At 38.8% G+C, this 26438-nt stretch overlaps 1 protein-coding gene and 1 long non-coding RNA gene across 7 annotated transcripts in view; one reads left to right on the top strand and one right to left on the bottom strand.

The window, feature by feature from the left end:
• The window catches only part of LOC111930439 (uncharacterized), a 57628-nt gene extending 39124 nt beyond the window's left edge, over nucleotides 1-18504 (bottom strand). For 2 of the 5 annotated variants that reach the window (XR_015287637.1, XR_015287639.1), the window contains exons 1-4: nucleotides 18306-18504; nucleotides 12535-12678; nucleotides 8058-8165; nucleotides 7284-7420 (exon numbers count right to left, since the gene is read on the bottom strand). This is a non-coding gene — a long non-coding RNA (uncharacterized LOC111930439). Of the gene's footprint in view, nucleotides 1-7283; nucleotides 7421-8057; nucleotides 8166-12359; nucleotides 12679-12926; nucleotides 12983-18305 lie in introns of those variants that run through there. The other 3 variants (XR_015287640.1, XR_015287638.1, XR_002865166.2) reach the window with 3 other exon arrangements.
• Nucleotides 18454-26154, top strand: ARL14EP (ARF like GTPase 14 effector protein). 2 transcript variants are annotated; one of them, XM_023928453.2, is made up of 4 exons: nucleotides 18454-18821; nucleotides 22112-22618; nucleotides 23480-23610; nucleotides 24410-26154. In XM_023928453.2, the coding sequence occupies exons 2-4, from the start codon at nucleotides 22196-22198 to the stop codon at nucleotides 24636-24638; spliced, it is 783 nt and encodes a 260-aa protein (XP_023784221.1). In that variant the 5' UTR covers nucleotides 18454-18821; nucleotides 22112-22195; the 3' UTR covers nucleotides 24639-26154. The 2 variants fall into 2 exon arrangements, with proteins under 2 accessions (XP_023784221.1, XP_023784223.1); XM_023928455.2 differs by having other exon boundaries at nucleotides 18467-19039; nucleotides 24410-25789.
• Nucleotides 26155-26438: the final 284 nt, after the last annotated feature.

The following is a 26438-nucleotide window of genomic DNA, read 5'->3' as shown; positions in this document are numbered from 1 at the left end:
TGAAATTAATTCTGCTCTCAGTTCCAAAGAGTACCCAAGACACCTCTGCCCAGCATGGATCTGGCCCAATAAATTAAATTTCTTTCCTATATGATTTCTCCTTTTGGAGAAATATCTTAATCTTGATGAGAATTCTAAAGTGAGCTAATGCTTCAGATGGAGACTGATTTGCACCGTGGGTGTGAACAGACACAGACTTTACCTCACTGGTTTTGTTTACACAATCTAACCTCAAGACAAGTAGATCCTGATCTACAAGCATCTAGATGTATCATATATTTGGATTATTATGTCTGGAACTCAAAACCACTTTACACTGTGATGCTAAGTTCAGGGACAATGTAAAAGCTTCACCAAATCACTGTCTGTGCACAGTCTGTAGCCAAACACTAGCCAGTATTTGTTATTCAACAAGCACAACACATGGGCTGCCATTTTATTAAGCATTTCTCTAAGCAGAATGTAGAAATTACCTTTTCAAATTCCAATACACAGCCAATAAATTCATAGAGATAATGAAGCTGTAGTACTTTGATAAAGATTCTGTTCACCCCAACATAAGCCACAGATACAGCCTCTAAGAATAAGCACTGTAATTAATGGAAAGTATGTTTGTCTGGATTGGTATTACAGACTCATGAGAGCTACTCAAAGAATATTTATTTTCATCTATTTAACACGATATTTATTTTAAGATTAGGATAGCCATTTCATTTTGCTTGCACTGTGTAGACCAATGTTGCTTTAATAATAAAATGAATTTTTAAAAAATAGCACAAGAGGAAGTCTGGAAATGAACATTATATCATAATTAATAACCCCTAAATAAGGATTTCAATGCTTCAGGGGCTAAATATTCAAGGGCCTGTGATGCCCTTAAATAATTCAGTCTACATCCTTCCAGTAGATATCTGAGCCATTAAATATTCACAAACACTTTGAAGACTGGAATAGTGTCAGATCTCAAATTAGAAAATTTCCCTTTAATGTCACTCCTACCTTAATTTCTGCCATCTTATTTCAGGTTATTTGCCACATCTCTAACTAGGTAACACTGATAGCACAAAAAAAGGATCTTCTCTTTATAACTCAGTATGTCATACAAAAGAAACAAGCAACTCTGCTTTTGACTTACAACCCATTGCCTTCAAAACAGGAAAAGTGACCTGCCCAAGGATATGGCAATTGATAACTGAGACTTCAGGACCCCCCAGCTTCTCACTCTAGCAAAGCAACATGAAAACACAAGTTGAAGCATTATGAAATTGGTAATTTTACTATACTGCACCAGTCAGGCAAATCCCACTGCCCTTCCACTCCCTTAACTAATGCCCAGGGTTTCAGGCTGTGTAATTGTCTTTAAGAATTCTGGTCAAAAACAACAACAACAAAAAAACCACCACCAAATTTAATGGGGTTTTAAATTTCCATTTATTATATAAATGGAAATTTTAAATTTCCATTTATAAGCTTTAATAAAACATCTGCTTTCATTTACCTTTTCCTAGCCTTATCACATTTTCTGACTATTGACTAGCAGAAAGTGAGGCATTCTTGCACTTTTTGACCATGACATTGCTAGCAAATCTCATCTTCACATAAAGTCTTCTGAAGAACAATTCTGATCAGTTTTTAATTCTGTTCTCATTCTTTTCACATGGTAAGCACCTAAAGCATGCCTGCTTTTCCAAACTGCATGCATAGCATTTTTCCAGTTTGCAGATGAAATGCAAACTTTTATACATATATATATATATGTATATATATGCATATATCCAGTAGTTTTGCACTAATATTAATTGGACACATTCTCACTTTTGGGAACTCATAATGCCACATATAAACTTGAAATTCAAGTTTTCAGTAATTGATAAATGGCAGTGACATTCAGCACCAGGAACCAACATCAGTCATCTTCTGCTTAAGATGGTAAGTGGATGTTTTTGAAAATACCTTGGACCTAATTGCACATCAGCATGTGTCATTTTCAAAAGTCCTAAACTGAAGGACATACACCAAGAGCCAGTTACTACACTATATAATTATGAAATGCTCATACTCTGCAGTGAAGAAGATGGTAAAAATATCTTCTGAACAACTCACAACTCTGTATCTCTTTGGAAAAATCTGTGTTATAGGAGTAAGTCTCTCCTGCTCAGAAAAAGGTACAGTAAAGTCTGTAAAATGCTATCACTGGTAATTTTAAATGTTGCTTTAGCTGGCTTTCCATTTCTGCTGAGCACAAAACTGAGTCTATTTTACTTCTGTTTGATCAAAAATCACAAACAAATTGAATTAAATTGATATTGTGAACTCATAATTGAACATGTGAGTAATGACACTCACAAAGTTTGCTTTCAATGTAGAACAAAAGACTATTTCCCCTTTCACCTCTTCAGCTCAGCCAGCTTTTAGCATTTATTGAGCTCAGTGTTTTGATTTCCAATAATGTTTTTCTTTGCCTGAATGAGAATGCCCTTTGTGTGGTACTTGCACTTAGGTAAAATTCATTGGGAAACCAAGGCCAGACAGATTTTCCCGGTGAACAGTTGAGTTTCCAAAACAAATTACATGTAATTCATTGTAAGCAATACTTTCAGGAACTCAGCTTTTGTTATCTAAATTAAAATCTCCACAAGTCAGGTTCCCTAAATCTCATTTAGCATTTAATACACAAACGTCTCCCCAGCAGCACAGCAGAATAAGCCACAGCCCAAGTAACAGTTGCCTGAATTCAGCTCTGAAATTCCCCCTAACTTGTAAGACTTCCTGCATTTGAACAGTCCTTCCTAAATGCATAATTCTTTTATAAAACAAACTCTAAATCACAGTCTTTTCAGCATAAGAACCCGTTCTCATTTGCCTATGTAGCACTAAGAGTGGCAATGAATTAATGCACACCGAAGGTCTTATGCTTAGGTTTTTGGTGGTGCATCCCACCCACCTTCCCTTTCTTCAGGCTGCTCAACAATCTCAGGAATTCTTGTTAGGTCTCAGCCTTGATTAATGGTTTCTGGGCAATTAAGCTCCCTTGAGCTTATCAGTCTGTTCCCAGAAAGTTCTATTGCCTAAGGAACTTCTGTTGTCTAACAGAACAAGGCCTTGAAGCCTTGAAACATTATTTACCTGAACCATAGCCACAGTGAAAGAATATTAATGTAACAGAATTTCTGAGGAAAATTCCAGTAATTGCCACCTCAGATTATGGCCAGGATGGAAATGACAGATGACTAAATCCAAACAACCTGCAAACCACAAGCAGCCACCTCTGAGCTTTTGTGGAGCACCATGGGCTGTGCTGGAATCTCCCTGTGAAGGGGAAGCCTCCCAGAATTTGCCAGCCCTCAAATTTGGGATACTCAGAGGACCACCAACACAAGGTGACAACAGGGCTTTGGCTGATACCCCCCTCCTCAAGGCTGAGCCCTTCTCCCAGTGTGGCAAAAGCAACCAAGATATTTCACTGAACTCCAGGGGAATTTAACAGGTACACCTTTGAACGTGGTCCTTGGCATCTGTGTGTACATAAAAAGTCTAGAGTAAATGTTGCCTTCTCAGATCCACAGTTAAAGCTACTCTTGAGCTTATATAAATCTTACTGAATTGTTTTGCGAATATTAAATTAGTCAATGATTAAATGCTGCTAAATCCTTTAGAAATAAATCGTTGACCAAGTGTAGGGCTGAGTTATGGCTCAGCTTCACCGAGGCTCCATCAGGCCGGAATTTGTAACTCAAACCTTGTAACTCAGTGGGAAGATCTCCCTTATCCTCTTGTACCCTTTTGTGCCTCCAGTCTGCATGAAAATCATTCTAAATTGATTCCAAGCAGATTTCCCTTTGTGCTCCTCATCTCTGTAGGAGGTAATGGAGTGAGCCTCGCACTGAACTTTGTTAAGTGTTGCTTCTGCATATTTATATTAAATCTGTTTTTGCTAATGTCTTTGAGAAAGATTCTTTCAAGTGACCTAAAACCACTTATCCACACCAAAGTTCAAAACTCACTTATGAGTGGCTTCCCACCATCATTTTAAGTATGTATTCAACTCTAACATAATTTAAGAACACCTCTGGGCTATGTCCCTTCCAGGAAACAGAAAAGAGATTAAATGGAGCCGGCTACTCTTTAATTGAGGATGGCAAGATTCACCTTTCATATGATGCAGAAGTACTCTTTGACTGTAAAATGTACCCTGGCAATGAGGAGTTCATTTCCTTTTCTTTCAGTAGATAGGGATCTTACCTTGGGAATCTACCACTGATTTTTTTTTATCCTGTCAATGATACAGAAAGACTGAAATTTCATGTGATTTTTGGAGGGAGTTTTCCTTTTAATTTTTAATTCCCATAGACCTTATCTGGAAGTATTATTACTCTCTGGATCAGTGCTTACAGCATTCAGAAAATAATCTTACAGAAGTGTCTGGAACAGTACAAAAAAACCAGGATATTAATAAATTGATATAACCTTTTTCTCAGCTCACAGAATTCTAGGGAGCAAGCTGATTTATCTGGTGATTTTTACCCCCAGACTGTTTCAGAATATTTCCAAAGTGCTAAAAACTCAATATTTGAAATCCTATCAGTCTTAGCAGTTATGATGAGTCACATACACCAAGCAGCACCATACTTTTTTCAGCTGAAGAATGTCAAGTTTTACAAAGAATTCTGGGCATACCACCAAGCATGGGTATAAATATGAAGTTTCCCAAGTACGATAATTCCCACATTCATGAAATTCAGTCTCCTTGACCTAGGGGCAGTAATAATACTTCAAACATATTTCAAGAGATGCTAAAACTAGCAGAGCATAGCTGAAGCTACACATGAAGTGTGAGGAGAAAAAATACCCCAAAAAACTAAATTAAATGCACACCCAGAAGTTGATTCTCCTATTTTCTAAGCATCAAATAATGGCTAAATAGCATACAATGACCAACACACATGCCAGGCACCCCAGGCACACCATACCACCTCTGCAAAGAGGGCATTTCAGACAAACAGAAACAATGTGAGTTCACCTACTTTCAACCACTTCACCTACTTCCACTCAAGCGAGTGATTCGGTTGTGGTTTGCTAAGAAAGCAACAGAAAGTTAATGAAAAATTAAGCATTGTTGTTTGAGATATGCTGCAGCTAACAGTTCTTCAAGCATCTATGTCTCACTGTGTATGCTTTAGCTGCAAAACAAAGAATATGCCATACCCCATGTGAAGTTGTGCTACAGTGACCCATTTGACAGAAGGAAAAAGTGAAGATAAAGAATATTTGTCAGATATTATGTTAACATCAAATAGAAAAAAGCATAGGAAAGTAAAAATCTTTTTCACTTTTTACAGATAATAGATTTATGAGGAATGCTGCTGTACAAATCATCAGCCTTGCTTGCCAATCCAAACATATTTTTGCTCTTTGCAACCTTCTGCTGACCATCCCTTCTCTATTGCATTAACCATAAGGTATTTGCCATCACATTTCAAGCTCATTATGACTGATCCTTCCTACCCATCACCTCTCATCAAGTATTTAGAGGCCTCCAATCAAGCTATAGTGACAGCTCCCATCATCTTCTTGTTAATCTTTTAGACAGGCACCTCTATACTTTCTGTCAAGAGCTTCCAGAAAGGGACTTTCTGGTTCTCATTCATATCTTCCCTTAAAATTCTCCTTTCCTATGGTGTCAGTAAGAAGAATACTGTGTTGTATGAAAAGACATACTTAACACGTTGATCAAGAATACTAAATTGTCCCCCTCACACAAACTGTCTGTAAATACCTTTGTGTTATCCTGAAGCCATGAATTATTTGCTCTTCTTAATAAAGCTTTAGAGCTCTGTAGTTTATTAAAGATAAATATGTAGGTATCTCTCTGAGGTAAAAGAAAAGCACCCAGCAAACTCACAGAATTTATTACTCATTTTCCTCTGGATAAATATAGCACAGCTCCACAAGGTGGCATTACACATTACATTCCCAGGTGAGGAATACAGGCACTGGAACACTTCCCTTTCTTGCCTGCTCATGTTTGGGAGGATTCAGCCCTCACCAAATCCTCTGTAAACACACAGAAAACTGACATCCTTATCTCTGTTCTTGGAAGCAACATGAGAAAACATATACAGGCAATAAAAAGGAAGAACATTAAAAACTACAATTTTTCCTTTTAGAAAACACAAAATACTCATTTCATAGGTGATATTTTATAGACAAGCAAAGTTCAAGTGAGTATGGGATACTCCTAACTCTAGGCTCACTGTCACTGCAGAATTAATTCCATTACATCCTGACCACTGCTGCCTATTCAGTTCCTACCAAATTCTCTAGCTGAAGAAATACTTTCTACACAAGCTGACTGGCCCAAAAAGGATATAATTTAATTACAGTGAAAATTTGCATAGGACCAGAATGGAGACTCAGACTCTCTGTGCAATTAAAAAAATTACATGGTTAGCCAAAAGAAAAAAACTAAAACAAAAAAAAAAAGCCACTTAATTTGGTGTTCTCCTGAGAGTCAGATAAATTTCTCATCAATCATTGCCAGTGCAGCTGATGCATGCTACCTCTGCAGTAAAAACATGGCACTATGAAATTCCAGAGGCCTATTTCAGGTAAGGCAGCACAACACCAAGATTAGGACAGTATCTTCTCAGAGGCTATGGCAGGAAAGCAGTCTTGAAGGATTCAGGGAGAAGATGAGACAGAATTGTACAGCAGGAGAAAGATCAATGAACTATAACATCTCAGAGGCTGAGCAAGCTAATCTAGGCAGCTAGAACTATTCCAGGTTTCTGAGTCTACAGGCACTGCTTCCAGATAAAATAGATTTGTATCAAAGCTGTCACTTGTTCAGTCATTGTCCTGTTCAGTGGTACACAGAATCATGGAATCAACACAAAACTACCAGTCTCAGGAATGTCTCTCATCTCCCAGTTAAAAAAGCACTAGAAGAACTAACTAATGTATTCTACATCTTTCCTGGAGATGAAATGATGGGAGATCCTGTTAAAACAAACACCCATGGCAGTTTCTGCCTCCGTGCTAGTTCCACTGAAGCACTGCAAGCCAAGTCTAACTCAGATCCACCTGCTGATTTCAACAGGGTAAAGGCTTACCTGAGGAAGATTTTTCAATTATCTTTTTGAAAAGAAACTCAGTTGATTAACAGCCTTCCACCTGCTACTCTAATGGGAATGCTTCTCTGGGCAGCAGATAGGCTTGTACAAGCAATGTTTTAGGAAAATCTGTGTAACTGGAGCATTCACTAGGGCATTCACACTGCTTACCTGTTACAGAAGATCCCAGTAACTTCATTGCAGGTTGATCTCATTTCAGGATCAAGCTGTCATTGTAGCAGGTGAAAAGCTGATTCTAACAGAATAGCTGATCTAGAGTGTGCCTCTGTCTGAGTATCAAAAGAGTACTGGTGGTAAAAAAAAAACAACGTAGGAGAAAATACTGTGAAAAAGCAAGAGCTGTAAAGACTTCCTGAACTGAACAGAGGTGAGGCACTCTTAACAAAGAGATTGCAGAATTTTCATGAACTGCAAGATACAATATGAACTTGCTGTTCAGAAGCTCTTTGCTGGATTAAAAAATACTGAGAAGGATATTAAGGGGCAATTGGTAAGGAAGAAGTAAAATTTTGAGACAAGGACAATCTAAGTCTAAATACAGCAGCAGTATACTCCCCAGCAGGAAGACATGATTTTTAATCTGATCCTTCCTTTTTATGTCCCCATTCAACTCCATGATTTCTCTTTTTCTTTTTACTACAGAGAGACTTGTGGTAGTTCCCATTAATTCATCTGTATATCTAAAGTGCAATGTCAGAATTGTCTGATGACACCAAATACTTCTGTCAAATTTTAAACATGCTCAGTTTAAAATTTATCATCACCTCATTTAAAATTAAACAATCAGCTTCAAATCAGAAGCTACTTTGTAACCACTCAAGCTTTGGTTTTGCAATGTGACACCACATGGAAATTTTAGAGAGCTGAATGGAAAAAGATGTGTCAAACATGCAAAGAGGAAACTGTGATGATTTGTCAACTTACTGTTAAGACTAAGCATGCTGCTCTGGGATACCAGATGCCATCTACTGATGGAACTTCAGTATGTGATTGCTGACACACCTAATTTGTTTCTTTAAGGATGAAGTCAGCCTACAAACAAAAGATCAAGTCAGTGCTTCCATCACTTTCATCCCTGGAATGGGTCTTTTATAGTGCACCTCAGGAGCATTTGAGTTGACTTCTCTTGTGTTCTTGGCCCTTTCCCTTTGTGAACCTTAGTGACATTCCTGAAGACCAAGAGAGTGAGGGATAAAGAAAAGCTTGACATACTGAATCATAATTCAGTGTTAATAAATACACCTGCAATTGAAGGTTCCCACAGAAATTCTTCTCCTGTACAACTGCTGTCAATTGCTTTTCACTGCAACAAAGAGCCACTGCTTTCTATTCAAAGGTAAACACATCCTTGAAGTGAGCCTTACCTAAAAGCATGATGTGCACATTTTGAAACCATTTGAGACTGAGGCAGTACAATGAACAGCCAGAAATTTCTCCTCTGTTTGAATTACCATGTTTTAGTAGCACACACCTTTTCCTTGAGTCCTCTCATCCTAATTTCTTCATAACCAAAACGTTATCTTTTGGGAGAAGAGTGGATAGACTCTTGAAATATAATTTCTTACCTTATGATTGTGGAAGATTTTAATATGAATAAGGTATTTCATAATTTTTTTTTTTGCAAATTCCATTAAGCTCTGTGAAAAGCTCAATAAAAGCCCCAGTCTCTGTTTTTGCTAATGCCATGGCAGTGTAATTTATTCCCTCCACTGCAGCTCTGGGCATGCATTACTATTACATATCATTTTAAACTTGTTAGCTTCAGTATGTGAGGCAAACAAAAGCTGGCAAGCTTCTTCTTAACACAGTCTCTACAAGCAAGTTACCTCCAAGTTGTTTTCCACTTGCCACTTCGTTTTTTCTCAAAATAATTGTTTGAACAAAATAACATGAGTATTTAGAGTTTGATACTACCATTGGTCTTATCTAATGTTTTAACTCTTATGGGTCCATATTCTGAGCTCTCAGTGTTCATAAAATTGAGCAAAAAACACAAGAAAAATAATACTAAGTTGCTAAAACTAGCAACCAGGAGAGTATATTCTGCATTCTTGACAAATAACTCCTACTTTATAAACTAAAGAGAAAGCAACCATTGTACAGGATTTTCTCATACTTGGTTCCTTAAGTTAAAACACATGAGCTTCCTGCTATTTTTCCTGTTTTGAGAAACAAGAGTACCTAGACTGCCAGAAGGATCAAAGCCAGATTTCTCATACATTATAATTTTATCAAGTGAAATTAACTGGAGGGGGAAAAATTGCAGTAACTTCAGAGCTTTGGACTCCTCCATTATTTCCATTTATTTTGCTTCTGCCTATTTTGTTCTTTTAATCTTTCTACTTCAATCCTTTCTTTTCCAGTCCTTGAGTCTTATTAACCTGCATTCTCAGTTCATCTCTAAGTTAAGTTCTTAGTCAATCCTCAATGGTCCTCCATATATTCTGTCCTCAGTCCAGTCTACTCTCTCACTTTGTTTTCCTCTGGTGTCTTTTCACCTTCTGTTCATCCTCCTAAGTTCTGGCATAAATTCTTTCTGCACTAACATCTGCTTTAGCTTCTCAGAGCTAAACATTTTGCAAAGCTCAAGAACTTTTCCCACCGGGTTGCACTGTACAGGCATCAGCCTGCTTGAAAAATGATAATTCAGACATCATTTGGTGCTAGGGGAGACAAGAGTCTGAAAAGGATTGGATAGTTAGACAGTTTTTCCATGCAAATGACTGTAACAGAGCACATTGCCTCTTTTCTGTTAGTCATGGTATTATCTGGAGAGTAAAGACAAGTCAAAACAATTAGTACCCATCCTCTTTGGCATCATAAATAATCCATTCCCAAACACAAAAACTTTATTCTACTTTTTTTATATGTCCACCATTATTTTCTGGTGCTTTCCATTGTTACAAAACAAGCAGACAAACAAATAAAAAGCCACCAGTGCTAAGGCACAAAACCCACACTGAACACAAACCATTGAATCCAAGTCTGACCTAAGTCCAGAGCACTCACCCTGATCCAAGCACAGTACACAGTGACCATATTTCACTTCACAAAATTAGCTTTCCCCTCCTTCAGCAGAAGAATGTACCACTGTGCAGAGTACAAGTTACCTCATGGGAACAAACCCAGAACAAAGCAGATGCTTCTGTGTACTTCACTGTGTTGTACCACTCCAGAGAGTGAAAAACAAAAAAGCATTTACAATCTGAGAAACCTGATAAATACACAAAACATTAATTTATGAGAACACTTCTCCTGAGACTGAAAATTCTGAAAGTTCTTTTTCATGTCCCTTTACTTGAGAAGCCACTAATCTTAGGATGTGCCTGCACACCAGGATCTTTCAAGTGTCTCTGGATTTTGACAAGATCCAGGTAAAAATCCAGATTTAAAACATCTCTCCAGTCAGATCAATACATAACAAAATTGTAATGATTCCAGTTGAGAATTTCTAAGAGGCTATAAAATATCAACAATATGAAGTAGCCCTTTGAGGGAGAAATTTTCTCAGCCTACATCACTCAGAATTTATTTGCTGAACCATTTTCTGGACAGGTTTCCTAACACCCATTTGCTTGCAACAATAGAAGAATTAAATTCTTTGGTTTGCTCCATTTTTTTTTGTGCAGCACTTGACACATGCAAGCTGTAGAACATAAATATGGCTCCTGGCTTCCAAAATAGGACAGTTAGACACTTATACAAAGCTAATGAATTTTGAGACACTAAGGACTTCTCCAAGGACTTCCAAATATTCCAAAATCCATAGATAGATAGTGAATTAATGTTTATCATCAAGACTAAGAGTCCTGGAGACTTTTAAAATTCTGCCACTCATTTTAGCATTGTACTGCAAAGAGGCTGGATAATATGCATAGGCTTCAAAACAAAGGAGAAAAAAAGCAATAAAAAACACCATAAACACTGAGATTACAGAATAGAAAAGGAAATTACACAAAAGGAAAACAACATTTTGGTCACAGTCTATTAAAGTGAATAATTAAGGAACTCTTCCAGTGGTATGTTTATGTATTTAAAATAACATGAATTCAACATAAAAAATGGCCCAAATGTTTGTCTCCTACAGCTGGAGTGCAATAAAGTCATAAAAACAAAGCAAAACAAAACATGTTCTGAAAGGATTATATGAATTTCAAATATCTGAAAGATAAGTGTCACTACACAATTATGAATATTTTAAAACACCAATTAAAATACTTAAATTGTAAAGAGAAAAAGGCAGTTTCTCCTTTGAAAATAAAAACTGAAAAAGTACAAGGAGATGTGTTCAAAGCAATTAGCAATTGTCTTACAGCTGGAAACCTGAAATGATGTCCAGATGATTAGACATCAACTGGACAAGCAGATAATGGGAATCTTTCTGTTCCTGATGAAGAATGAAAGCCTGTACTCTCAATAAAATGCTATCATTCCCAATAACAGAACTGTTCCTTGCACTTTAGAATCACTTGAAGAAAATTTCAGAATCAAAATTAACCCCACGGCATTGTGAAATCGTGATTTCTCTAAGATTTCAGTCACCACTGAGCACATTTTTATCAGCTATGCAAAAGCATGTGATACCTTCTAATATAACCAGATTTGGAGGAGGCTGGATTGCTCAGCAACCATAAAAACATCTCAATGAATTTTTAAAAAGTCTCGACTGTAAAATAAAAAAGAGGATAAATATGTTGCTACTGACTAAAAGAAATAAAAGTATTTTATTTATTTTAATTTTGTCTATTCTCAGTCACACAGCAACACTTATTGTCCTGCATAAACAGAGAATCAACACAGTGGCCTGACAATAAAAAACTGGTACCAACAAGGATGTACAAAGCAAATCAATTATCTGAGAATTATACTAAGCTGATCCAAAGTGAGAAATAGAAGCAAAAATCCTAACAATTTTCTAACTATAAAGTTCAGGAAAACCATGGACTTTACAAACAAAAATTTATTTAAATGGTGAATACTTTATTTTTTCACAGTAACAGTTGTTATAGATCATTGCAAATTCACATTACTGACACAAGAAATAAAACCTTTGACATACAATAGCAACAAAGATTTCTTAGAGGACACTGAATCACTGTATCAGAAATATTACTGGGGGAATGCAGAATTTTGTCAGAAGCAAACCAGCAGACTGACATGCTGCGAGAAAACCATTACAGATAAAATGACAACATGTCATTATTGTGAAGCTGGTACTCAACTTACCCAGGGAAAAACTTAAAAAGAACATTTGAAGTTGGCAGTGGAAAGCAGAGAATGTTATGACATGAATGAGTAAACCCAGCTGATGTTATGAGCTGCCTCAACAAGCTATTTGAAGATATTCTAGAAGGTGTTCACATATAGTATAAAAAAGACCCTGGGATCTCAAGCAACTCACTGCTGAGGCTACACTGCAGGCCTGGAGCTTGTTCCTGGGACTGGATACACACATGGAGCCTTCCCTCAATCCTTTGTGAGCACATGGGGACACACTCAGAGGACACACAGGACATTCTCCTTCTCCTTAGCTACCATGTTGGCACTGGAATGACACCAGAGAAAGTCTCAGTGAAGTATACGATGTCACTGCCTCCACAAAGAAATTTTAATTGGGTGTTGCATGGTATCACTTTTCCTGGTTTTTAGCTTTCAACAAAAGCATAAAATGAAAATTTTTAATTTGAAAAACCAAAGCTTATAATTACTGTCAAAACTAAGAAACTTTTTCTAGATTGCCTTTTGGATTAGTTACACTTTCTTTTGTCTGCACACCTGCTAGTATTAACTTACATTCATTTCCTCTGGGAGCTGAGGTGTCCTCTTATGTTACTTGGATTCAATAAAATCTATAAAGGAAACTGTTGCTGTAACTTCTACTATACTGTACAACACTAAATAAAGTATAGACTGACTCATACATTGCAAGCATAATAAGAACTAACCTTGCTTTGGCTTTGATATTTCAAAGTACTTCCACAAAATGTTGTTGAACACGTTTTACTGTGGTTTTTATGGGGGGATGGGAAACACTTGACTTTTCTTCCGTCATTTGTGAGTCTGTCCCAAAGACAGACAGAGGCTAAAGCATCCACAAATCTGATTGTTTGAGCACTTTTAAAAAGCCCAATGCAATATGTAATGGGTTTACATTTGTTTCTGCAAGTCAAAAACTGCTATGTTTAGACTGGGCTATTCACAGTAGTTGCTGGTACCTGCTAACAGGCCTATCAATTGGAGACAAATGGACCATTTTCTCTCCAAATACATAATGAGGCATGAAATCAGGGGCAAACAGTGTGGTTTTAGGTCAATGATTTGTCAGAAGGCCATAAAACTGATGGACAATGTAACTCTCCAATGCCTCAAGAAAAAAAAAGGAATCACTCTCGAATGTAAAAATAGAAAAGATATAAATAATCTTGATTTCAGTAGAGGTTTCATGGGATAACTGTCTTATTTCTTAAAGGATTTCAAGGAACCATGGTAATTCCCATAGCTACAGCTGACAGAAAATTTTGATGTACAGTGAGTCATGGAGCAGAGCACTGCAGAACTGAAGAATAGTTACTCAATTTCATGCAGAGCCCAACCCCTGCAGCAGAAGACAACTGAAAAAAAACGTAAGTTCACAGAAACATTTCTTTTTTGGTTTGTGCATACACCCAGCTGCAGTGACCATTTTAATACCAAGACTTTATGTTTGATAAGAATACGTACAACTCACTTCATAGTCAAATGGAAGTTCTTGACATTCCCTGACACAAACATTTCAGAACTCGCTGTTCCATGAGTGGAACTGGGGAAGCGTGGAAGGACTGATGCATTAGGAATAGAAAATTTAGCAAGCAAAGATCCTCTTGCAGCAGGGCCTCACTAAACCACAAGCTATTCTAAAACATGTGTCCCATGTGAATTACACCAGTACAACTGCAACAACAGTACCTTGCACAGGAAACCTCAAACCATAAGTCTACACTGAGGCTTGTGAGGTGCTGTTCTTACTTTGCTACCGGTGTGCTTTGGGATTTCAGCAAGCCATTGAGGATTTCAGCAAGCCAGCTTCTCTAAGTAATATTGCTTAGGACTTTCTCAATGAGGTAAAAAACTGATGATTGTTAAGAGAGATGTGATTTGCCCTGGAAAATATCCTTTTTAAATATAGTATGCATCAGTTCCCCGTACATAGTAGCAGTGTTATGCCAGTATAGCCATGTCAACAGAGTAAATGTTTTCCTTGAAAAAAAATATCACAGGAAAATTTCTCCCTTTACAGACAATATCATACACAAGGGTTTCCAGAAAATGGCTAATAATCACTGCTAGCTATTTTTCTGGATAAGTTTCCCAAAATTAGGACTTTAACTAGAGTGCTTTCCACTGGCTGGTGGCAGCTACAGAACCAACAATTTGTGACCTAAATACCAATCTCAGTTTCTTCTCCTCAGCTTTGTGTTCAAGCTTGTGCTCAGTTAAGGCAGCCTTAGAGCTTGTTCTCTGAGGCAAACAGCATCAAAGAAATGCAGAGTAACCATGAATCAAACCCTACTATTAAATAGGCAAATTTCGTGGAAGGCTTCCTGGTGTATGATCCATGAATCCACAGTTACACTCTGACACAAAGCCCCCTCACAACATTTATTCATGATCTGTTCTCTTTGCTCTGGGACATCAGGGTGTGCTGGGGAGAGAAGTAGCACCCAGACAAATGATTCAGCATGCACCAATTAAAAAAAAAAGTAGTTTTCCCTATTTGATTCTTCACCAGTTGTGAGATTAACAACCTTCATTTTCCTTCAAGCCAAGCACGGAGAGGACGTTTTTCTTAGGAAAGGACAAACCCTAAATTCCTTGAACACCCCAACGTGTTACCAGTCAGTAAGCAGTAAGCCTTAGGTCTGTGCAAGGATTAGTTGCTCTGGAAGTGACTAGAAAGAGACTGAATGAGATTTCTTTTACTAATGTCCCTGCTTTTTGAATCAGAAATAAATTCAATACCTTTAGAGATGGGTAAAGGAAATTCCCAAACATTGGGTTTGTATCCCAAATGAGATCCAGACTGGCAGAGTCGCTGCACTAATTCCAAAGGACAGATATCCAAGTTTCTGAGCACGTTCTCTTCAGCCCCAAAGCAAAGAACACAGAATAGCAACAGGGTGATGCTATATCATCTGTGAAGTTGCTCAGGCAAGAGGAGCAGACTGGAAGCAGCAGCCAAAATCCTCCTCAACACAAAGATCTCACTGAGCAGAGAGACAGAATGTTCCAGGCAATAAATTTATAAGGACTGTCACGAAATCAGCCTGGAAAGGGCAGAAGATTCCCAAAGAGGCATCCCAAGGTCAGATGCCAGTAAAGCAGAGGATTCTCTTCATGACACAACAGTCAAAGTGTTGAGGGGGATTTTAATTTTTTTTTTAGCATGACAGAATTTCTATTATTTCTAGATATCTTAAAAAATAGCTTTATATGAAGCCAAATATCTAACAGTTATGTGCCAAAATTTAAATGCAAACTCTTAAGATTGTCAGAAGTCTTCATATCATTGCCAAATTAAAATTGAAAAACAGAACAACCAGGCCAGAGAGCAATTTAAGCCAGTACATGCATGCTATTATATCCATATCTAACAAAATAAAACTTATTAGCATGCTACAAAACATGCAAAGGTAATTGTTAAGAATTTTTTAATGAATTTTATGGTGTTACCCAGGCTTACACACACCAAAGTGTAAATTCTGTTTGTGACAATAGTTCATGACTTTTAGATAAAATGCAGCACTTGGCATCATATTTTCTACAAGGAAAAGCTCATGTAGGCTACTTATTTTCCTTTTTCTATGTTATGTCTAAATGGTCCTTACAAAACTATCAGCTTTTTCCTGCCTTTTTCCCTGCAACAATTGCTCTCTATATCTCTGAGTACAAGTTTTTGAAAGAGAAGAAGACATATTTTATAAGAAAATCATAGAGGAACTGAAAGCAGACAACATCTATGCCTACTTGATGTTCCAGCACATTTTGAGCTAGACAGAGAGATGTTTGCCTTGAAGAAAAGTAATAGGATCCCTCATGGTAGCAAAAATATATAACCACAATTAGATTCCATTTTCTTCATCAAATATGTCAAATATAATAATATGGATATTTTATTTCTATTTGACACAAAAGTTTAAAAAAAACAAAAAACAATGAGATAGTTCTCCCTCATTAAGGCACCATTCCATTTTCACAGAGGAAAGCCAATGTGATCAACCAAAACCAATCTAAATCCATGGCTGGCAGATTTGTTACAAGTTAATTCCCAGCCAACCTGAAACCTATACAGTCAGCCTCACATATTGACACTAACGCTGAAAAAGTGAATACACCTCACTGCTCTTCCTATATTTATGTTATACAAATTGATGTCACAACCTGTATCTCAGATATCTCCTCTCATGAATTATTCCCCTTCATTAACTCCACATATTTCATCCTAAGCCACACAAGTCAGCAGAAGCAGCCTTACTGAAGCTTTCTTGAATGATAGCACTTCCCAGTCTCTCTGTCATCGCTGAGCCACTGCATCACTTAAGCTATATATATATGAAATTTATAATGGTTTTCTTTAATGGTCAGATGGAGAAACAACAAACAGCACAAGCTACATGCTGTTACTCCCACATATTAAAGCTTTACATTTCCATGCTTTAGAACCCTGGGTATCTCCTGAGGCAAGGATAAAATAATGTCTCCACAAGCTTTTAATTCTTTTCAGACCACAATCCCACCAATTCTTCAACACTGTTCAAAAAGTTAGGTGAAAAGATATCTTGATTTATAGTCTTGCATTCTAAAGGCAATTTCAGTGTCATATTTCTATATGAAAATATCCTCTCCCTAATTTCTTTCCTAGTACTGATGAAGGCTACTGTAAATAACAGACTTTTAAAAAAATCAAACAAAAAGCACTTTGCTGCTTTGGGTCTTTTGTGATGCTCCTGCTCCATGTGCCCCGTTGGACTCAGTATTTCATTTCCAAATACATAAAAGCATAGCAAAAATATACCAAAGTCATAAAAAACTACCACTAGATCTCAAGAGAGCACTTGGCTCTGTACCCAAATATTTATGACTAATCAAGCTGGGCTTCTATTACCCAAATTGCTGCCTCATCTCAGTCCCAAATGATTTGCTTATAACTAGGTGTCAGCAAAGCTGTGTGAAACCCCAAGGAACTCAATGTTCTGTTACTTGAACCAGTTTTTGTGGCTCACTAAAACTCTTCTTTTAGGTTCTTGCCATGCCTTTCTGTATTTACCCTAAGATTCAGTTTTCTTACTATTAACATCCACTGGAGATCTGTTGGAAAGCCAGATAGAAATTATTTATTTAAACCAAAAAAAAACTTTGTATGGACATTAAGATGTAATTTAAGGCTTTCTTTTAGATATCACAAACACCATCATAATTTGAAACTAGGATCGGTATTCTAAATTTAAGGTACTTATTAGGGCGACTGTGTTCTGTTTATTACCTTCTTTGTTCTAAAAACTCCAAGAATAATTAGGCTGTCACTGCCTAGATGTGGACCAAATAAAGGCTGGTCAAAATTTCCTATCTCCTCCCTGAGGAGGTCATGAAGTTTTCATAGAAGCATCAAGGCTGGGAGAGACCCTCAAGATCATCCCACACCACCCAGGCGCCTCTTGAAGATTTAGCAGAATTTATTTTAAAAAGCCAACCAACCAAAAAACCCAAACCCAACCAACCAGAAAGAGTAACAGACTTTTGACAGGCATTCAAAAGGCGGTGTTGGGTTTTTCCCCTAAATGAAGAGACAGATTTGGGAGGGCTTGGTTTTATTTAAAACAAGAACAGGGCCGGTGTGAGGCGCGAGTGTCTGAGGGACCTGGGGGAATCACAGGTGGCTCCCGGGACAGCACAGGGAATTCCCGGGACAGCACAGGGAATTCCCGGGATATCACAGGGCACTCCCGGGATATCACAGGGCATTCCCGGGACAGCACAGGGCACTCCCGGGATAGCACAAGGAATTCCCGGGATAGCACAGGGCATTCCCGAGCCCCCGCTGCAGCCCCAGCCCGGTCAGTGCACACCTCCCTCAGCCGCGCCGCCGCCGCACTGCGGCCCGGCGGAGGCTGCAGCGGGCCGCGGCCCTCAGCTCACCGGCCGCCGCCGGGCGCGTTCGCTCAGCTCCGGCCCCGGCCCTACGCCCGTGGCGATAAACACCGGGAAGCGCCGCTAAACCCTGCGAAGTGTCCGTAAACCCCGTGAGGCGACGGGCACCACGGGCCGGGGCCGCGGCCTCCGCGCCGCCAGGTGTCGCTGTCGCAGGCCGCCGGGCGGAAGCGGGGCCCCGCTCCCCGCGGCTCGGGTGGTGAAGGGCCGTTCATGGCCGCCGCCCGCCGGGCAGCGCGCAGGGACGGAGCTCAGGGCCGGCGCTCGGCACGGCGGGACACAGCCCACACGGCGGGACAGACACCGCGGGGAGCTACTGGCACGGCGGGACACAGCCCGCGGGGAGGTACCGGGGCGGCCCTGAGGGCCCACGTCCGGCAGCGGAGGAGCCGGGCCTTTCTTTCTCGGGGCCGTTTCAGGCCAGCGCTGCCCGTGTGAGGCGCGTTCCTCCCTGCCAGGGCTCCCCTCATCGAGGCTTTCCTCCGGGCTCTGGCGTTTGGGACGGTGAGCGCTGCTTAACCATTGCTCAGGTGCACGTACAAACCTTGGGGTTTGGGGTTTCAAGCGCTTTCCTCTTCCCACCAAGGAGAATTCACAGGAAAAGCAGCCGTGTGCTCGTCCTAAGGGGAGAAAAGAAACGCCTTGAAGTTCCACCAATAATTCCTGCGAATTAAGTGGATGAGATCCCTAAGTTGCGTCAGGAGTTGTGTCATTTGAACAAAGTGAGGTGACAGAGCTGTTGTGCTCTTCTGCAGTTTAATACAGAGAATATCACACAGCATAGTCAGCAGTCGAAACAGATGCCTGACAGGGATAGCATTGTAATAACTATTTGTTTTTGTTTTTTTCCTCACAAAAAAAAAATTTGGTTTCTCAATAAGCACATCTTCGAAGAGTCCTGACTTAAAATCCATCTGCAAATTTTGAAAATTTCGACCATCACTTGTATATTGCCCTAGTGTTTTTCAGCCATACACAAATCCCACTTTCCACAGCAGGAATCAGTCAAAAATGCATGTTGGCACCTGAAGCAGGCTTGATGCAGAGCCTGTAACAGACTTCTTTGAGTAAAGTTATTTGGTATTGCCTAAATAGCTGTTAAAATGTTAACTCAGTTGCAGTGAACTTTGATCATTAACAGTTACAGTTACCATGGCTTGAAACACAAACTTTCTGCAGCTAATAAAAAAAGATTGTCATTTAGAGCTGGTTCACTAGGATGGTGAAGTTTGATAGGTGGTCTTTTAAGAAAGATTTAAAAAATCATTCAAAGTCAGTACTGAAGTAAAAATCTGTAAATAGGCAAAGGCAGTGGAACTTTTTTGTTGTAAAACTTAGCAGAGTCAGTGCTCAGCAGACAGTGAAAATAAGAATTTTTTGAAATTTCATTGACATCTACCCTTCTTATGTTATTATTATTCAGTGCAGATCTGAAAAGCACAAAACTTTCAGGAGTTAACTTAGCCTACAGAAATTTGAGTGAAGAGTTCAGATGGCCTAGCAACTAGGTCTAGCCCTAAAAATACAGGATTTGGGTCTTGATCTGAGAAATCGGTGTTAAGTATTAGAATATTTAAGTCTTTGTATTTTCAGATCACTTGCAAAAAGACAGAACTGAGTTTGCATGGTTTTCAGAGTGAAACTTGCACATTCTTTTCTGCAGACTGAAGCTTTAAAGCATTTTATGTAGTGCCTCTACATTCAGGACTCTTTGTGCCTCTGTTTTTCTTACATTAATTTAAATGTGAAAGTTGTAGCATTCCTAACAATAGGCTGAGAAAACTTGTTTAAAAATGGTCCTTCACTTCGAATCAGTTGTGTCTGGAATCAGATACAAAATTACATTTTCAGACAAGTTTACTGGCCTTCTCAGGTTGTTTATATCTGTATCAGTTAAGTTGCTAGAAGATATCATGTCCTATGCAAGACCTTTCTGTGCATACAGTTTAATGTATGGAAATGTAGTTGCTTCAGGTATAAACATCTGCTTCAGAAAAACTGAAGTATTGCACTCCAGAGCATTTCTGTTGCAAAAATGCTCCAACCAGTGGCTTTTCAGATTAATTCTAAAAATCCTGTTGCCTTACTATTCTCTTTTAAGCTCTTGCACTGCCATGTTCATATTTCTATACATTGGCAAAGCTTACACATTTCATGTCATTAGATTGTGTATGGTGCTGTTTGGTTTGATTTTATTGAAAGTAGAATCCCAGACTCTTCAGCACTGGACAAGTGGTAGATACTTTTATTGATTAAAAGGCTGTATTACCCTGTTCAGTGGTTAGAACAAATAAATGCATGTTGTAGTTTAACCCCAGCTGGCAGCAAAGCACCACACAGTCATTCATTCATCCCCCTCACTGCAGGGAGTATCAGAAAGAGAAAGGTGAGAAAGTTGGGGCTGAAACAGCTTAATAATGAAAAAATGTTTTTTAAGATATTGTAGGGAAAATTAAAAAGAGAAAAAAAAAAAAAGAGCAGAAAGTAAAAGCCAAGAAAAAACCAAGCAGTGCAAGTGAAAACAATCACTCAGCACCAACAGATCAATGCTCAGCCATTCCCAGCAACCCCTCCCCACCAGCCTCCACTTCACTGCCCAGCATGAGGCCCTGTGCTCTAGAATATCTTTTGGGTCCCATGGGGTCAGCTGTCCTGGCTCCTTCCCTTCCCAACTTCTTGTGTACTCCAGCCCCATGCTGGCAGGATGAGAGGCAGAAAAGGCTGGGATGCTGTGTGAGCCCTGCTGAAACATCAGCATCACTGTTTTGGTCACAAACCCAAAACACAGCCCCACAACAGCTACTGTGCAGAGTTTAACTCTATCCCAGACACAACCATACACTGCTTTTCCAATTTTCTGGGGTTTGCCCTTGTAGAACAGGGTGTAGGTGAACATAAACATCCCAGTTAAGCTACAGTCATTGTAACTAAGGTTCTTGGAGGATTTGAGAGGAAGTGATTCCTTTCTTTTGGTAGAAGTTTGTTTTTTATGTTGCAGTGGAAAGTAGAACAAGATGGGCTCAGGCTCTGGTGTGTTAGGACCAGCACTGGGCTAGCAACAGACTTCAGCCAGGGTGTGAGACCAGTGTGCAGTGGCTCACTTGGCATTTGGTAATTTAATTTGGCATTAGTATATAACTTTATGATAACTGCCCAGCAGGGAGCTGCACACAAAGGCCATATGACCCCAAAACAGCACCCATCTGGAACTGCCAGTCTTCCTGCATACACCAGACTGGTTCTTGGAAAGGCTCAGGTTGATCCAGGGTGTTGACCTGCACCTGATGTACATGGGAAAAATGTGCAAAAGTGTGCTGCTGGATGGGAATTGCAGACTGACGTCAGCCAGCCTGTGCAGCCTGCCTTCTGCAGCTTTTTTTCCTCCTTAGAAACTCCTTGGAAGCAGGATAGGTGAATTGTTTAGCCATCAGCAGTCCATTGCCATGGGCAGTTGGCTCTTGACTAGCAGGGATTGTCCCAAGAGAGGTTCCCAGGAAAACCAATGACCAGAGCAGACTGCTTTGTGAACAATTCATCCACCTCCTACCTTGCTCCCAGATTGCTTTTGGGAAAGTAATGCTACTAAATATTTGTAATAGATACTTGCTTTAGGAAAAAACAAAAAAAAAAAGCCTCTGAAAGGAATCAAAGATGCATGGTTTATTCCAGATTAAATTTAGTATCTTTTTTGTTTTACCTGGACTAGAAGGCTATAATTTATTTACTTAAATCCAGTATGTCTTATGGATAAAAGTTTGCACTGCAAATCTGATTGATTTTAATGCTTTCTCTAGAGTGATCTTTACAGAAACTCCTAAACACTTCAAAGAATTCATACTAGGCAAAATAAATGAAATAAATTGTTCTGATAAAGTGAAATGGATCCTTGTTCAGTTGGAGTCCAGCTTCAAGCTACCAATGAATGCCACAAGACCTATTATACCCGGCACACTGGCTTCAAGACTAAACAAGATGTATCTTCATCTGACCTCCTGCTGCTTCAGCTTAGGACTGGAATAACCCTCTCAGAGAACAACACAATCTGCTTCCACCATGCAAAAATTTACATTGAAAGATTTGAAGACTTACAAAAATCCTGTTGTGATCCCTTTAACATACACAGGAAACTATCAAAGAAAAACTTGCGAGCAATTGACTTAGATGATGCAGCTTTTCTGAGTGCCAAGTTTGGAAGACAGTTTGTTCCTGGTTGGAAGCTTTGTCCCAAATGTATGCAGATAATAAATGGAAGTGTGGATGTGGAACCTGAGGAGCGACAAAGAAGAAAACTGGATCCAGATGTATGTATATAGATCAGTTTTCCCATCCCCACTGTACTCTGCAAGCTATTGGAGTTCCTATAACTACTACATAAATAAATGAAATTTTTCTCTCATAGAAATAAGAAAGGATGTAGTCTTTTAGATGTGCAAGAGTTTACTGTATTTAAACCTTTATTTGGAGAACCTTAAAAATATTCTTCTCAAGTTATATGACCTCTAAGTTTTGAAAGTTGTGTCTACTAGGGTGACTGACTCACAAATTCATGTAAATACCAGACTGCTGTTGGTATTTTAAGATGTTATTCAAGCCTTGAAAACAGTGAACTCCTGTGCTTGAAACTTAACACTGCAAAAGTTGCTTCTAAAGATGTCTCTTCAGTTAAAAACAAAAAGAAAAAAAAAGAGTTCTTGCAGTTCATTATGAAATGAGCCTTCGCTGAGGTGAATTAAGTGTACTCTTGTTGTGGTGTCTGGGCTGTGAAGGCCATGGCATTTGGTCAGGGGCAGTGATGAACCGGTGTGGGAGGACAGTTTTCCACGTGCTGAGCTTGGAATGTGGCTGGTGCCTTGCTGGGTGCATTTTTCAGGCTGTGAACAAGAGAATCTGTGCAAGAGCTTGTCTGTATGCACCCTGTGCAAAGAGGAGCTGTGTTCTAGGGGCTGCTCCCCAGCTGCATTTTTCAGTTCTATGTCAGTATGATTAGCAGGCTGATAGCAGGATGATTTGAAAGCATTGATTAAAACTGGTACCACAAAGCTTGTGTTGCTGGGGTCAGAGACAGGTATAGTTCTCCAGCATAAAGATTTTAAGACTTGTTTCTCCTGGGAAATTAAAGAATTAAGAGTTGTATTTATAATTGACATTTTCTCTTTCTTCAGGGGCGTACGGCTAAGGCTTTAAAGTCTCTCCAGTTTGCTAACCCAGGACGACAGACAGAATTCACTCCAGAGACCAGTAAAAGAGAAAAAAGAAGGCTGCAAACAAAAATCTCACTGTTTAATTCAGACAGGTAATTTGTTAGTTGTATTTACATTAACTTTAATTTGAAAACAAAATAGCCTTGATGGTCAGCCTATAACATTTATCTGTGTGGACGTTTATGTGTGTATGGATTGGGTTCCTGGTTTTTAGGAATGTTGAAGATCACTCTTATAACTGAGATAAATAAAAGATAATACATTAGCTTACAGTTCATATTTCAGGCAAACAGAAAAAGGTATTTGTGAGGCACAATGCTACACAGACCATAGATGTAGCTATGAATACATGCATAAACTAAGATTCTGATAATAAGACAGATTTTAATATAGTAAGATCTAGTAGGCTACACTTCAAATATTGGTTATCATCTTTCTGTAAACTCAGTAGTTTTACACTTGGTAAACAAAGGTGTGCAAGTTAGAACCTTCCCTTCCTTTTGATAAAGTTAATATCTAAACTGGATATTACTGGATAACAAGTTACAACCTTCTAATGTGGCTGATGTCACATTAATGCATTGCCTCCGCTCTCCACCTAAGTGTAACTGTATCAGACAGAGACAGAAACTAAATGTGCTGCTCACCAGCTACACATCCTTCCCTCTCTCTCTGTTTCTTCTGCTTAGTTTGGGCACAGAGTGGAGATACAATTAGGACTGAAACATGTTATCAAATACAGTAAGATATGTATATCTTGGAAATTAACAGTGTTAAAGTGAACACCCGAAGAAAGCAAACCCCCCCCCCCCCCAAATATCAGCAACTTGACAGCAAAATACCAAATAGATTTTAACACAGAAAGTAACTTAATTGTTTTTCATTGCACAGGCAAGTTATACCAGCCAAGAGTAAAGTGTATGACAGCCAGGGCCTGCTGCTGTACAGCGGGATGGACCTGTGTGACTGCCTGGATGAGGATTGCCTGGGCTGCTTCTACGCCTGCCCCAAGTGCGGCTCCAACAAGTGCGGCACGGAGTGTCGCTGTGACCGCAAGTGGCTCTACGAGCAGATCGAGATCGAGGGAGGAGAGATCATTAGAAACAAGCACGTTGGGTAGTGTGTGAATTGTTCAATCCTGACTGCCCCTGTGTTGGTTAAACACAGCACATTCAGCATTTAGCTGTTTAATGGAAGCTGTTGGGATTTGTCACGATCCATGTGATGAATGCGCTCACTTTCACAATGATTTTCAGTGTGATTATGATTACTTGAGTCTGCATTGTACTCAGGCTTCTTAGTCATCCAGGTAAGATCTCACTTGTATTCAGGTGTGTTGAATTCAACACAATATTCAATATTCAATAACACAAGGTGCTAAATTCTAATGTGATCTATCCTGAGCCACTCACTATTTCATACATTGTTTCATAGAATTTACCATAGAATGTACCATAGAATGGTACATTTATAGAATGTACCATTTCACACCATTTGTGTGAAATGCTGTGAAAGTTCTCAAGGAACTTACATGCAGTATTAATGAAGTTCTCTTTTTAATATTTATAGTGAATACTGCATCTTCTGTAGAGTATTGAAGCTACATCTGACAAATCAAATCCTATTCACTTTAAAAGGAGTCAAAAGCATTTAGGTATTCAGATCTCATCCCAGTTGCTGGGATTTGAGATCAAGTTATCCTTATAACTTCGTAAGGATATGAATTTATATTAATTCATATGAATTAATTTAATATTAATTCATATTAAAATACTGAAATTAACCTGTCAAGGCATTGACAGGTTAAAGTATTGTTCATTACTTTGTTGGTTTCTGTAGAACAAAATTAAAATAATTTTGCTGTGTTACCAGTCTGTAATTGGACTGAACCAGTACTTCAACAGCCCTTTCCCTGCTTTTTCCTCTTTTTACTGATTTTAAAGGTTTATATGCAGCTAAAATGAACTTGAGTGTCTGTTTCCAAACCAAGGTTGTCTAGACTGTTACCAAAAACCCCAGATGAGTGGGAAATATCTTTGGTTGGTACATTATCTTTCCTCATAATACTAAACTTCTACACTAAAACAAAGCTTATTGAAAGTATTTTATAAACAAAGTCTTAGTAACATTTTTAGTCTTTGTGTTTTTGTTGTGTTTTGTGTAAATTTCCTATTTGATGACCCGTAAGATCTACATGTTTGTTGGATCACACTTTTTCAATAATTCTGTTAACTTCTTGCAGACTTACTTGGTAAAGTTGTATAATCTTTCTTTGTGCTTTTTTTCTGTTCTGGTGTCATGAATGTTGCATTGCCAAAATCCAAAGTTATGCTTTGAGTTTATGCTGACATCTGCTGGACCCACTGGAGTATAAGCACTGAGATGCTACATTTTTATTAAATCTGTTATAAAAAATAATGAGACTCTTGTGTTTTTTGGTCAGAGCATTGGCAGTTGCAGTGGATGTGTCTCACTGTTTCATCTCTTAAGCAATCTTTTGAGTTAGGTGAAAATACAAACAGGTAACTTCCAGGAGAGTGAGAGGGGAAAATCTGGTTGAGTATATGTGTGTTTATTATTTGTTTTAATTAGACCAGAGTTGGTAGTACCCACTGTTAATAAACTCAACAGACTTCCATGTGTGTGATGAGTGTAACCACTTCAGGTCCACAGCCAGATTTTGGATTCAGTAACTACCAGTAACTTAAGTTGCCTATAGCATCTCATTATTAGAACTGTATTTGTCTATCTCCATAAAGTCTTTACAAATTTAGTACATTCAGCCTCTCATTTTACACATGCACTAGCAGGTGATTACTTTCCCAAATAAAACATTTGTTTCCTAACAATGCACAGGATTGCTGTTTGACTAAAATCCTGCATCAAGTAGTGAGTACTGTCCCTAAGGACTCTTAGGGTG

The sequence above is a fragment of the Cyanistes caeruleus genome, chromosome 6 (genome assembly GCF_971803275.1).
Source record: "Cyanistes caeruleus chromosome 6, bCyaCae1.hap1.1, whole genome shotgun sequence".
Lineage (NCBI taxonomy): Eukaryota > Metazoa > Chordata > Aves > Passeriformes > Paridae > Cyanistes > Cyanistes caeruleus.
The sequence above is the reverse complement of the archived record's forward strand: the minus strand, read 5'-3'. Positions and strand labels throughout refer to the sequence as shown.

What these genes read in the sequence shown, in the direction of transcription:
- ARL14EP (XM_023928453.2), top strand. Translation starts at nt 22,196, where the DNA reads ATGGATCCTTGTTCAGTTGGAGTCCAGCTTCAAGCTACCAATGAATGC. An exon ending in GAAGAAAACTGGATCCAGAT is followed by an intron (nt 22,619 to 23,479) that starts GTATGTATATAG and finishes CTCTTTCTTCAG; the next exon opens with GGGCGTACGGCTAAGGCTTT. An exon ending in TCACTGTTTAATTCAGACAG is followed by an intron (nt 23,611 to 24,409) that starts GTAATTTGTTAG and finishes TTCATTGCACAG; the next exon opens with GCAAGTTATACCAGCCAAGA.